Consider the following 13,769-nt stretch of genomic DNA (forward strand, 5'->3'; position numbering starts at 1 on the left):
CTCTGGTTTCAGAATAAAGCCTTGCACTGGATTTACAATGCAATAATACATGCAAGACACTGTTTGCTGGTACGGGAGAAAACAGATTTCTTTCACTGACATTCCTCTTACAAAAACCTCAGACACTGCAATGTAGCACTTACTGAAGTAGCAGCACTACTGGTAGGTTAAGTGAAGCTACTCGTCACAAACAACCTCTCCAGCAGCATCTTCTTATACATCCGTAGTTGAAAACAGAAACATGCATTAGCTGGTTTACTGGAGAGAGCGATGCCTTAGTGTGCACTGATACCATCCTTGAATTATACTTCAAACGCAGGGAACTTAGCCTTTGTGGGCTGCAGCAAGTCAGCAAGGAAGTAAATAGTTCCTGCCATTCCTTAAATGAAATTAACAAAGATTATTTAAATTTAGTAACTGATAATCAGAAATGAAACTGCACACATTTACCGCCTTTGTACACTTGGTCTTGGCCACTCAGGCTTGAGGTTAACAAAATCACTTGCAAATATTAGTGAAAGGAAACATTCATCTCAATTCCTTGGACTACAGATGAACCCAGCTTTCTCTCTTTCATCCGAGTGGGTCACATTGCAAAATGTATTGAAAACTCCTGTTAGGCTCGGTCTTTGGCCAAAACCATTATAAAAGTGTCAACATTTAGCTGCAGTAGCTGTTAAATCTATCATTGGTGCTGTGATTGCAATTTATAATGTTGCAGAACCTGTCACTATAATACCCAGCACTGGAACTGTATCACTGCCCTTAGAGTCAGCATGTGTTCACAGGCAGTTCTAAAGAAAAGCCGTTGGGCAGCAGTGCAGAACAAATGTTCATATTGAAGCATCTCTTCATGGTATCAGGAATTTTACATTAAACCTCGGAGGACATCCTGAGAGACAGCACTTCAGCACCCCCTCCAACCCTGCACCTAGACACCTCTCTATAGGGCGGGCAGTCAATACTCTAGTGTAGTGTGTAGTCTGTATAGCGGGCAGTCTGTATGGGTAGTTTGTATATTGGTTTCTGTATAGTGTGTAGTTGGCATAATGTGGTCGGTAGTCTGGTGTAGTCGGAGTAGTGTAGTTGGTAGTCTATTGTAGTCGGAGTAGTGTAGTTGGTAGTCTAGTGTAGTCGGAGTAATGTAATTGGTAGTCTAGTGTAGTCGGTAGTCTAGTGTAGTCAGAGTAGTCTAGTGTAGTCGGAGAAGTGTAGTCGGTGTAGTGTAGTTGGTAGTCTAGTGTAGTCGGAGTAATGTAGTTGGTAGTCTAGTGTAGTTGGAATAGTGTAAATGGTAGTCTAGTGTAGTCGGAGTAGTGTAGTTCATAGTCTAGTGTAGTCGGAGTAGTGTAAATGGTAGTCTAGTGTAGTCGGAGTAGTGTAGTCGGTAGTCTAGTGTAGTTGGAATAGTGTAAATGGTAGTCTAGTGTAGTCGGAGTAGTGTAGTTGGTAGTCTAGTGTAGTTGGAGTAGTGTAGTTGGTAGTCTAGTGTAGTTGGAGTAGTGTAGTCGGTAGTCTAGTGTAGTTGGAGTAGTGTAGTCGGTAGTCTAGTGTAGTCGGAATAGTGTAGTCGGTAGTCTAGTGTAGTTGGAGTAGTGTAGTCGGAGTAGTGTAGTTGGTAGTCTAGTGTAATCGGAGTAGTGTAGTCGGTAGTCTAGTGTAGTCGGTAGTCTAGTGTAGTTGGAGTAGTGTAGTCGGAGTAGTGTAGTTGGTAGTCTAGTGTAATCGGAGTAGTGTAGTCGGTAGTCTAGTGTAGTCGGTAGTCTAGCGTAGTCGGAGTAGTGTAGTTGGTAGTCTAGTGTAGTCAGTGTAGTCGGCGTAGTGTAGTCGGCGTAGTGTAGTCGGTAGTCTAGTGTAGTCAGAGTAGTGTAGTTGGAGTAGTGTAGTTGGTAGTCTAGTGTAGTCGGCGTAGTGTAGTCGGCGTAGTGTAGTCGGCGTAGTGTAGTCGGCGTAGTGTAGTCGGTAGTCTAGTGTAGTCAGAGTAATGTAGTCGGTATAGTGTAGTCGGAGTAGTGTGGTCGGTAGTCCAGTGTAATCGGAGCAGTGTAGTCGGTAGTCTAGTGCAGTCGGAGCAGTGTAGTTGGTAGTCTAGTGTAGTCTGTAGTCTAGTGTAGTCGGGGTAGTGTAGTCGGTAGTCTAGTGTAGTCGGAGTAGTGTAGTCGGTAGTCTAGTGTAGTCAGAGTAGTGTAGTTGGAGTAGTGTAGTTGGTAGTCTAGCGTAGTCGGAGTAGTGTAGTCGGTAGTCTAGTGTAGTCGGAGCAGTGTAGTTGGTAGTCTAGTGTAGTCGGTAGTCTAGTGTAGTCGGAGTAGTGTAGTCGGAGTAGTGTAGTTGGTAGTCTAGTGTAGTCGGAGCAGTGTAGTTGGTAGTCTAGCGTAGTCGGAGCAGTGTAGTCGGTAGTCTAGTGTAGTCGGAGTAGTGTAGTCGGTAGTCTAGTGTAGTCGGAGCAGTGTAGTCGGTAGTCTAGTGTAGTCGGAGCAGTGTAGTTGGTAGTCTAGTGTAGTCGGTAGTCTAGTGTAGTCGGAGCAGTGTAGTTGGTAGTCTAGTGTAGTCGGTAGTCTAGTGTAGTCGGGGTAGTGTAGTCGGTAGTCTAGAGTAGTCGGAGTAGTGTAGTCGGTAGTCTAGTGTAGTCGGAGTAGTGTAGTTGGTAGTCCAGTGTAATCGGAGTAGTGTAGTCGGTAGTCTAGTGTAGTCGGAGCAGTGTAGTTGGTAGTCTAGCGTAGTCGGAGTAGTGTAGTCGGTAGTCTAGCGTAGTCGGAGTAGTGTAGTTGGTAGTCTAGTGTAGTTGGTAGTCTAGTGTAGTCGGAGCAGTGCAGTTGGTAGTCTAGTGTAGTCGGTAGTCTAGTGTAGTCGGAGCAGTGTAGTCGGTAGTCTAGTGTAGTCGGAGCAGTGTAGTCGGTAGTCTAGTGTAGTTGGTAGTCTAGTGTAGTCGGAGCAGTGCAGTTGGTAGTCTAGTGTAGTCGGAGCAGTGTAGTCGGTAGTCTAGTGTAGTTGGTAGTCTAGTGTAGTCGGAGCAGTGCAGTTGGTAGTCTAGTGTAGTTGGTAGTCTAGTGTAGTTGGTAGTCTAGTGTAGTCGGAGCAGTGCAGTTGGTAGTCTAGTGTAGTCGGAGCAGTGTAGTCGGTCGTCTAGTGTAGTCGGAGCAGTGTAGTCGGTAGTCTAGTGTAGTTGGTAGTCTAGTGTAATCGGAGTAGTGTAGTCGGTAGTCTAGTGTAGTCGGTAGTCTAGCGTAGTCGGAGTAGTGTAGTTGGTAGTCTAGTGTAGTCAGTGTAGTCGGCGTAGTGTAGTCGGCGTAGTGTAGTCGGTAGTCTAGTGTAGTCAGAGTAGTGTAGTTGGAGTAGTGTAGTTGGTAGTCTAGTGTAGTCGGCGTAGTGTAGTCGGCGTAGTGTAGTCGGCGTAGTGTAGTCGGCGTAGTGTAGTCGGTAGTCTAGTGTAGTCAGAGTAATGTAGTCGGTATAGTGTAGTCGGAGTAGTGTGGTCGGTAGTCCAGTGTAATCGGAGCAGTGTAGTCGGTAGTCTAGTGCAGTCGGAGCAGTGTAGTTGGTAGTCTAGTGTAGTCTGTAGTCTAGTGTAGTCGGGGTAGTGTAGTCGGTAGTCTAGTGTAGTCGGAGTAGTGTAGTCGGTAGTCTAGTGTAGTCAGAGTAGTGTAGTTGGAGTAGTGTAGTTGGTAGTCTAGCGTAGTCGGAGTAGTGTAGTCGGTAGTCTAGTGTAGTCGGAGCAGTGTAGTTGGTAGTCTAGTGTAGTCGGTAGTCTAGTGTAGTCGGAGTAGTGTAGTCGGAGTAGTGTAGTTGGTAGTCTAGTGTAGTCGGAGCAGTGTAGTTGGTAGTCTAGCGTAGTCGGAGCAGTGTAGTCGGTAGTCTAGTGTAGTCGGAGTAGTGTAGTCGGTAGTCTAGTGTAGTCGGAGCAGTGTAGTCGGTAGTCTAGTGTAGTCGGAGCAGTGTAGTTGGTAGTCTAGTGTAGTCGGTAGTCTAGTGTAGTCGGAGCAGTGTAGTTGGTAGTCTAGTGTAGTCGGTAGTCTAGTGTAGTCGGGGTAGTGTAGTCGGTAGTCTAGAGTAGTCGGAGTAGTGTAGTCGGTAGTCTAGTGTAGTCGGAGTAGTGTAGTTGGTAGTCCAGTGTAATCGGAGTAGTGTAGTCGGTAGTCTAGTGTAGTCGGAGCAGTGTAGTTGGTAGTCTAGCGTAGTCGGAGTAGTGTAGTCGGTAGTCTAGCGTAGTCGGAGTAGTGTAGTTGGTAGTCTAGTGTAGTTGGTAGTCTAGTGTAGTCGGAGCAGTGCAGTTGGTAGTCTAGTGTAGTCGGTAGTCTAGTGTAGTCGGAGCAGTGTAGTCGGTAGTCTAGTGTAGTCGGAGCAGTGTAGTCGGTAGTCTAGTGTAGTTGGTAGTCTAGTGTAGTCGGAGCAGTGCAGTTGGTAGTCTAGTGTAGTCGGAGCAGTGTAGTCGGTAGTCTAGTGTAGTTGGTAGTCTAGTGTAGTCGGAGCAGTGCAGTTGGTAGTCTAGTGTAGTTGGTAGTCTAGTGTAGTTGGTAGTCTAGTGTAGTCGGAGCAGTGCAGTTGGTAGTCTAGTGTAGTCGGAGCAGTGTAGTCGGTCGTCTAGTGTAGTCGGAGCAGTGTAGTCGGTAGTCTAGTGTAGTTGGTAGTCTAGTGTAGTCAGAGCAGTGCAGTTGGTAGTCTAGTGTAGTCAGAGCAGTGTAGTCGGAGCAGTGTAGTCGGAGCAGTGTAGTCGGTAGTCTAGTGTAGTCGGAGCAGTGTAGTCGGTAGTCTAGTGTAGTCGGAGTAGTGTAGTCTGCAGTAGAACTCCCTGGGCTATTTGACTAACACTAACTCAATTAGCCAACTGAGCCATTAGGGGAGCCAAACCTAGCTGTCATGTTGTTAGGTTAGTGACTGGTGCTTTGGTTAACTTTCAACAGCAACAATTACCAGTTTATATGTGACAGAATACCAAATGGTGAGTATTGTGCAATATTCTAATTTCATTGAACATTTCATGATGAGTATAAAGTGCTACAGAAACATTCATTTACAAAACTGAAAAAAGAAAAAATGTAGCCACAACACACTGTACCCAGTTTCATTCCATCTTTCAACTAAAAGTGATTTTAAATGCTGGTTACCTTCAAAGAGAGAGAAAGGAGTGTCTGGTGTTCTACAGCCATGCTTCCCATAATCAAGGCACCACTCTGCAAACTTAAAGCCAAATATCATCAGTAAAAATCTAATTCTACCTTCGTACTCCATGGGGCATATTAGTCTTAAAGAGCCCACTGGTTTAAACCAGAACCAAAGGAATCAGAGTTATACTGGTACCACTGACAATACTTACTCTTGGAGGCAGTTACCAGATCCTTTAACAATATGAAAAACAGAAAATGATTTTTCTGAAAGTGCTTTGTTATCACTCATATACCAGCATTCTCGCCATTCCCAGGACTGGATCAGGAAACCCAGGCAGCAATTCACGCAATGTGCAGGAGGTGCAGTGTTGGACGAGATGTGTTGGAGGATGTTGTGCTGCACCAAATCACTTAGACTATCAATATGTTACTCGGACTTCACCAGTGACAGTTACTTTAATAAAAGTGTGCCGATGTAAAAGAACATTCCAGGCTTAATGCAAAGCAGAACCACGTGATGCTTTTACAGCAGGCCACATGAAAAGGGGCATTTTCACTGGTTAACCGTATTATGCCCCAGAATTTAAAGGCATTTTATCTTTTCCCAATTTATGTCTCCCCATACCACACCATACTCTGCGACTGATGAAAACAGGTAACCTGATCCCAGGCACCTCAAGGACTGGGGTGGTTTGCCTGCCCTCTTTCCCTCCTATAGAAAAGCATCTAGGCTTCCAGTCCAAAGAGACCCATTCTCACGGAGTCCGACTGGAACACTTTACGCTTTAGGAAGCAGGCCGAAGTGTGCCAACTGTCTATTACAGCCACCTGACAACACATTAAGATTGGGACTCTGCATCTGAGAATAAAAGCAACGTCACAGGATTTAATTCATGTCCAATTCCAACATGGTTCACACTGGGCTGCATATTAACTTGTTTATATTGACTTTACATTTTCTTTAATAAAATGTACTGGGTATTGCTAATAGGGTTTCCCCACCAATATATGGACGCTATCACCTACCTTGCAAGCTCTGTACAAATACTTCTTATCTTGAGTAAGATTGTACATGGCTAGAAATCCATAAGCATTCCCGGAAGGCCCGTGGCACAGTCCGTACCCTTTCTTTAACAGCCCTCGGTGCCAAATTACTTCTGCACAGTCAGAAGCATCTTTCAGATATTTTTCTTCCTTGAAAATCTATTGCCAACAGAAAGGAACAGGTTTAACAAAGCACATTCTAGGCTCAATGCAAAGCAGAACCATGGGATGCTTTTACAGCAGGTCATAAGAAAAGGAGCATTTTCATTGGTTAACCACAAAGCCTGGTCACATTAATGGTGTAGGAAATTAGGCATTTTAGCTCCTTTATAGTCTGAGACATTTCCTTTGGATGTTTGAGCACCTCTGTTCCTTTTACTGCCGGTGTTGTTCCCTTCTAATTTTCCTGATTTGCTATTGTAAAACATATGACAATGACAGACAGGAAAAGACCCACTGGTCCATCCAGCCCATCCCACACAACTGCAATGTCTTGTGCATCACAATATATATACTTCCCACCTTCCATCTTGATGCTGCATTTTCATGTCTGGGTCCTGCTGGGCAGGCAGCACTGCTCTGATAGATGGCTGCGGTCACTACCTTCTGCTGGGCAGGCAGCACTGCTCCGATAGATGGCTGAGGTCACTACCTTCTGCTGGGCAGGCAGCACTGCTCCGATAGATGGCTGAGGTCACTACCTTCTGCTGGGCAGGCAGCACTGCTCCGATAGATGGCTGAGGTCACTACCTTCTGCTGGGCAGGCAGCATTGCTCAGCTGGATGGCCATAAGAGATAGGAGCAGGAGTAGGCCATTCGGCCCCTCGAGCCTGGTTTGCCATTTAATGAGATCATGGGTGATCTGATTTTTACCTCAACTCCACATTCCCACCCTTTCCCCTTATCCTTTGACTTCCTTGCTGATCAAATGTTTGTCTAACTCAGCCTTGAATGTATTCAATGACTCAGCCTCCACAGCTTTTTGGGGTAAAGAATTCCAAAGATTGACGACACTCTGGGACAAGAAATTCCTCCTCATTTCCGTCTTAAACGGGTGACCCCTTATTCTGAGACTATGCCCCCTAGTTTTGGGTTCCCCCATGAGGGGTAACATCCTCTCAGCATCTACCCTATCGAGTCCCCTCAGAATCTTATATGTTTCAATAAGATCTCCTCTCATTCTTCTAAACTCCAATGAGTATAGACCCAACCTGTTCAATCTTTCCTCATAAGACAACCCTTCCATACCCGGAATCAACCTAATGAACATTCTCTGAACTGCCTCCAATGCAAATATGTCCTTCCTTAAATAAGGGCACCAGACTGTACACAGTACTCCAGGTGTGGTCTCACCAGCACCCTGTACAGTTGTAGCATGATTTCCCTGCTTTTATACTCCATCCCCCTAGAAATAAAGGCCAATATTCCATTTGCCTTCCGGATTACCTGCTGCACCTGTATGATGACTTGTTGTGTTTCATGTATGAGGACACCCAGATCCCTCTGTACCGCAGCATTTTGTAGTGTTTCTCCATTCAAATAATATTTTGCTTTTTTATTTTTCCTCCCAAAGTGGATGACTTCACATTTTCCCACATTATATTCCATCTGCCAAATTTTTGCCTATTCACTTAACCTGTCAATATCCCTTTGCAGACACTTTGTGTCCTCATCACAACTTGCTTTTTCACCTATCTTTGTATCAGCAGCAAATTTGGCCACAAGACACTCTGTTCCTTCATCCAAGTCATTGATATATATTGTAAATAGTTGAGGCCCCAGCACTGATCCCTGCGGCACCCCACTAGTTACAGATTGCCATTTTGAAAATGACCCTTTTATCCCGACTCTTTGTTTTTTGTTAGTTAGCCAATCCTTTATCCATGCCAGTATATTACCCCCAACACCATGAGCTCTTATCTTGTGCAGTAACCTTTTATGTGGCACCTTATCGAATGCCTTTTGGAAATCAAAATATACTGGTTCCTGTTTATCTACCCTGCCCGTTACTTCCTCAAAGAACTCTAATAAATTTGTCAGATATGATTTCCCCATCATAAAACCATGTTGACTCTCCTTGATTGTATTATGAGTCTCCAAATGTCCTTAATAATGGATTCTAGCATTTTCCCAATGACAGATGTTAGGCTAACTGGTCTATAGTTACCTGCTTTCTGTCTCACTCGCTTCTTGAATAGGGGTGTTACGTTTGTGGTTTTCCAATCCGCTGGGACCTGGCTGAGGTCACTATCTTCTGTCTTGCTTCTATCACCATTTTTAAGGAGGTGATAGAAGACATTCTTGACTTTAATTGTTTGTATAATAGCAAACCTGACAAGTTTTTTTCTCTTCATTCTTTGTCTTTTCTGCAGCATGCACCATTCCCCAGCTAAGAGGTTAAGCAGTGGACCTAGATCCAAGTTTCTGTTTAGGCCACTTTTAAGGCTGTTGCTAGGAGGTAAAGTGGTGTATAGAGAAAGACTTGTCTGTCATTTGCCCTCTTTCACCGTGGACAAGTGCTGCATTTTCATTCTGCACCTGTCCCCAACATCACATGCAAGTTCAGGAGCTTGGCACAAGGACATAAATCCTTGGCTCACCCAGTGTCAGTAACGACAGTACTGGAAACGCTGCACCATCAGGATATCACAATCAGTTTCATGCAAATCTTTCTGAAAGTGTACTAAAACACACAGCAAAAATGTTCTCCAGACTTATACTTTACATAGAATTTAAAGCACAGAATCAGGCCATTTGGTTGATGCTCTACATGAACCTCCTCCTACCCTACTTCATCTACCCCTATCTGCATACCCTTCTATTCCTTTCTCCCTCATGTACTTATCTAGCTTCCCCCTTAAATGCATCGATGCTTTCTAATGTGAACACAGTTTACCGGAACTATGTGGTCATAAGACTGGTGAAGATGAAGGTAGCCCGTTGGCCCATTTGATCTCCTCCTACAATACCAGCAACTGTTTTCTCATTACATCATCTTCAAAGGTTACAAGAGACCATAAAACAAAACAAAAATTAGCAAAGTTTCTGAAACTATAACTTTGAAAGGAAAATGTGAAGTATCAGAATGGGCCTGGCACATTACCCCCCCTGAGGCTTTCCTTTTTAGTTGGTGCTTGATGTTATCAGGTTATGAAACATTGATGTTTAATAGGGAGGCTGCCCCATACCCTAGGATATTTTTGAGAGTAACTGATAACAATGATACAATCTGATTTTACTGAAACTAAAAATGACAAAGCAAAGTGTCACGGTACAGAGTGTTCAGCAGAATCCAGTGTTTTTCTATTAACACTGGATTCTGCTTCTGTAACATTTGACTCAGAAGTAGGTAATAAATTAATATAAACACTAATGTTTTCCAAACACTTTAGATAGGGGTAGGTGAAGTAGGGTGGGAGGAGGCTAGTGTGGAGCATAAACACTCCTGTTGAAGTGATACAAATTGTAACTATATAAAGTCACTGTTTGAAACTGTGGACAGGATCAGTGTTAGGTATTGCACACCTTAGCTTTCACTTCATGGCTGTATTTTCTAAATATGATCAATCAGGACTACAAAGAAATTAATTTTAAATCTGTGCTGCAAGAGTTTTTCTAAAATGTTTCTTATTTGGTATAAATTCGACAAAACAGAATTATTTGAAAAAACTTAATTGGAATTGCAACTTTTGAACGTCTGTTGCACCAAAGAGTTTGAACTTTGAGCAGATAGCATCTAATCCATTTCATAGAATCATAGAAAGGTTACAGCTCGGAAGGAGCTCGAGTCCGCGCCAAATTCACCAGCGTTCTAATTAGTATTTAGATCTGTACCGCCCTTCTAGGCTATTAAGGTATAAAGAATGTACATAGAAGTGAGCTCTGAACAGAAATTAAATTAAAATGAGAAAACAGAAAAAAGCCATTACACCTTGCCTTATCCTTTTTGGTTTCGGTGAAATCAAATCATAACATAGTCATCAGTAATTCACAAAAACTACCCTAAAAAGCATCTCTATCGAACATCATAGCCACTTGGGTCGTTCTGCCATTCTATTAGATCATAGTTAATCTGTACCTCAACTTCATTACCTGTCTTTGATCCAGATTTCCAATCTCCTTTGTGAGAAAAGATACTTCCTGATTTCACTGCTGGACGGCCCGGCTCTAATTTTAAGATTATGTCCCTTTGTTCCAGATTCCCCCACCAGAGGAAATAGTTTCTCTGTATCTACACTATCGAATCCCTTGATCATTTTAAACACCTCGATTCGATCACCCCTCAACCTTCTAAACTTTTTGCAACCTGTCCTCATAATTTAACCCTTTTAGCCCCAGTATCATTCTGGTAAATCTGCACTGTACCCTCTCCAAGACCAATATATGCTTCCTGAGGCCCAAAGCTGAACGCAGTACTTTAGATGGAGTCTGGCCAAGACTCTAAAGAACTGATGTATAACTTCCTCCCCTTTACATTCCAGCCCCCTTGAGATAAAAGCCAACATTCCATTCGCCTTTTTGATTGTTTTTTTGAGTGATTTGTGTACATGAACACCCAAATCTCTTTGTTCCTCTACAGTTCCTAGTTTCTCACCATTAAGAAAATATTACGATTTGTCTCTAACTCCATCATTAAGGTATCATAACGTGAAAACACCAAATATCACAGTGAGAGGAGCCGAGCCGAGCGGAGGGAGCGTCCGATAAAAGGCGGGATTTCAGAGCGCTGAGAGGAGCCGAGCCGAGCGGAGGGAGCGTCCGATAAAAGGCGGGATTTCAGAGCGCTGAGAACAGCTGAGAGGAGCCGAGCCGAGCGGAGGGAGCGTCCGATAAAAGGCGGGATTTCAGAGCGCTGAGAGGAGCCGAGCCGAGCGGAGGGAGCGTCCGATAAAAGGCGGGATTTCAGAGCGCTGAGAACAGCTGAGAGGAGCCGAGCCGAGCGGAGGGAGCGTCCGATAAAAGGCGGGATTTCAGAGCGCTGAGAACAGCTGAGAGGAGCCGAGCCGAGCGGAGCTGCGACCGAGTTCGAAGCGACGTCAGGAATCAGATCGGGACGCGACACAGGGGAGGCACCTGATTGGTGAGTAGGTTCAGGTGAGTATTTCTCCTTATCTGCAGTAACTGAAGTAAAAGGAAAGGGAAGGTCTGCAGGTCTTATAGGAAGTAGCGTTTATTTTTTAGTGAATCAAGGTCCCTAGTGTAGTTAACATTCTCGAAATTGAGAACAATTTAAAGGAGTAAACTCCTTAAAGGGAGTGGTAAGTAGTTTTTCTTTCCTTTTTTTTCTCTTGACATTGTAGTTGTTCTTAAGCTAATTTAAGGGTTAAGTCATGGCAGGAGATCCCAGCGCCGTGTCATGTTCCTCTTGTGGGATGTGGGAATTCAGGGCTCCTTCCTGTATCCCTGATTCCTTCACCTGCGGGAAGTGTGTCCAGCTGCAGCTATTGTTTGACCGCTTGACGGCTCTGGAGCTGCGGATGGACTCACTTTGGAGCATCCGCGATGCTGAGAAAGTCGTGGATAGCACGTTCAGTGAGTTGGTCACACCGCAGATAAAAATTACTGAGGGAGATAGTGAATGGGTGACCAACAGACAGAGGAAGAGTAGGAAGGCAGTGCAGGGGTCCCCTGCGGTCATCTCCCTCCAAAACAGGTATACCGTTTTGGATACTGTTGGCGGAGATGGCTCACCAGGGGAAGGTGGCAGTGGCCAGGTTCATGGCACCGTGGCTGGCTCTGCTGCACAGGAGGGCAGGAAAAAGAGTGGCAGAGCTATAGTGATAGGGGACTCGATTGTAAGGGGAATAGACAGGCGTTTCTGCGGACGCAACCGATACTCCAGGATGGTATGTTGCCTCCCTGGTGCAAGGGTCAAGGATGTCTCGGAGCGGCTGCAGGACATTCTGGAGGGGGAGGGTGATCAGCCAGTTGTCGTGGTGCATATAGGCACCAACGATATAGGTAAAAAACAGGATGAGGTCCAACAAGCTGAATTTAGGGAGTTAGGAGTTAAACTAAAGAGTAGGACCTCAAAGGTAGTAATCTCAGGATTGCTACCAGTGCCACGGGTTAGTCAGAGTAGGAATGACAGGATAGCTAAGATGAATACGTGGCTTGAGAGATGGTGCAAGCTGGAGGGATTCAAATTCCTGGGCCATTGGAACCGGTTCTGGGGGAGGTGGGACCAGTACAAATTGGACGGTCTGCATCTGGGCAGGACTGGAACCAATGTCCTGGGGGTGTTTTTGCCAGTGCTGTTGGGGAGGGTTTAAACTAATGTGGCAGGGGGATGGGAACCAATGCAGGAAGTCAGTGGGAAATAAAGTGGTGACAGAAACAAAAGGCAGTAAGGGAGAGTGTACAGAACATGACCGGACAGATGGTCTGAGAAAGCAGGGCAAAGACCAAGGGAAGTCTAGATTAAACTGCATTTATTTCAATGCAAGAAGTCTGATGGGCAAGACAGATGAACTCAGGGCATGGATGGGTACATGGGACTGGGATGTTATAGCTATTACTGAAACATGGCTAAGGGAGGGGCAGGACTGGCAGCTCAATGTTCCAGGGTACAGATGCTATAGGAAAGATAGAGCAGGAGGTAAGAGAGGAGGGGGAGTTGCGTTCTTGATTAGGGAGAACATCACGGCAGTAGTGAGAGGGGATATATCCGAGGGTTCGCCCACTGAGTCCATATGGGTAGAACTGAAAAATAAGAAGGGAGAGATCACTTTGATAGGATTGTACTACAGACCCCCAAATAGTCAACGGGAAATTGAGGAGCAAATATGTAAGGAGATTACAGACAGCTGCAAGAAAAATAGGGTGGTAATAGTAGGGGACTTTAACTTTCCCAACATTGACTGGGACAGCCATAGCATTAGGGGCTTGGATGGAGAGAAATTTGTTGAGTGTATTCAGGAGGAATTTCTCATTCAGTATGTGGATGGCCCGACTAGAGAGGGGGCAAAACTTGACCTCCTCTTGGGAAATAAGGAAGGGCAGGTGACAGAAGTGTTAGTGAGGGATCACTTTGGGACCAGTGATCATAATTCCATTAGTTTTAAGATAGCTATGGAGAAGGATAGGTCTGGCCCAAAAGTTAAAATTCTAAATTGGGGAAAGGCCAATTTTGATGGTATTAGACAGGAACTTTCAGAAGTTGATTGGGAGAGTCTGTTGGCAGGCAAAGGGACGTCTGGTAAGTGGGAGGCTTTCAAAAGTGTGTTAACCAGGGTTCAGGGTAAGCACATTCCTTATAAAGTGAAGGGCAAGGCTGGTAGAAGTAGGGAACCTTGGATGACTCGGGAGATTGAGGCACTAGTCAAAAATAAGAAGGAGGCATATGACATGCATAGGCAGCTGGGATCAAGTGGATCCCTTGAAGAGTATAGAGATTGCCGGAGTAGAGTTAAGAGAGAAATCAGGAGGGCAAAAAGGGGATATGAGATTGCTTTGGCAGATCAGGCAAAGGTGAATCCAAAGAGCTTCTACAAATACATAAAGGGCAAAAGGGTAACTAGGGAGAGAGTAGGGCCTCTTAAGGATCAACAAGGTCATCTATGTGCGGAACCACAAGAGATGGGTGAGATCCTGAATGAATATTTCACATCGGTATTTACGGTT

The 13,769-nt window shown here is 44.8% G+C and overlaps 1 protein-coding gene across 1 annotated transcript in view; it reads right to left on the reverse strand.

The window, feature by feature from the left end:
- Positions 1–205: 205 nt before the first annotated feature.
- lancl1 (LanC antibiotic synthetase component C-like 1 (bacterial)) overlaps positions 206–13,769 on the reverse strand; it is a 58,878-nt gene continuing 45,314 nt past the window's right edge. The window contains exons 7-9 of the mRNA XM_067988155.1: positions 6,129–6,305; positions 5,103–5,175; positions 206–379 (exon numbers count right to left, since the gene is read on the reverse strand). Coding sequence (XP_067844256.1) covers positions 303–379; positions 5,103–5,175; positions 6,129–6,305 — 327 coding nt within the window. The 3' untranslated portion in view covers positions 206–302. The remainder of the gene's footprint in view (positions 380–5,102; positions 5,176–6,128; positions 6,306–13,769) is intronic.

The sequence above is a fragment of the Heptranchias perlo genome, chromosome 7 (genome assembly GCF_035084215.1).
Source record: "Heptranchias perlo isolate sHepPer1 chromosome 7, sHepPer1.hap1, whole genome shotgun sequence".
NCBI lineage: Eukaryota > Metazoa > Chordata > Chondrichthyes > Hexanchiformes > Hexanchidae > Heptranchias > Heptranchias perlo.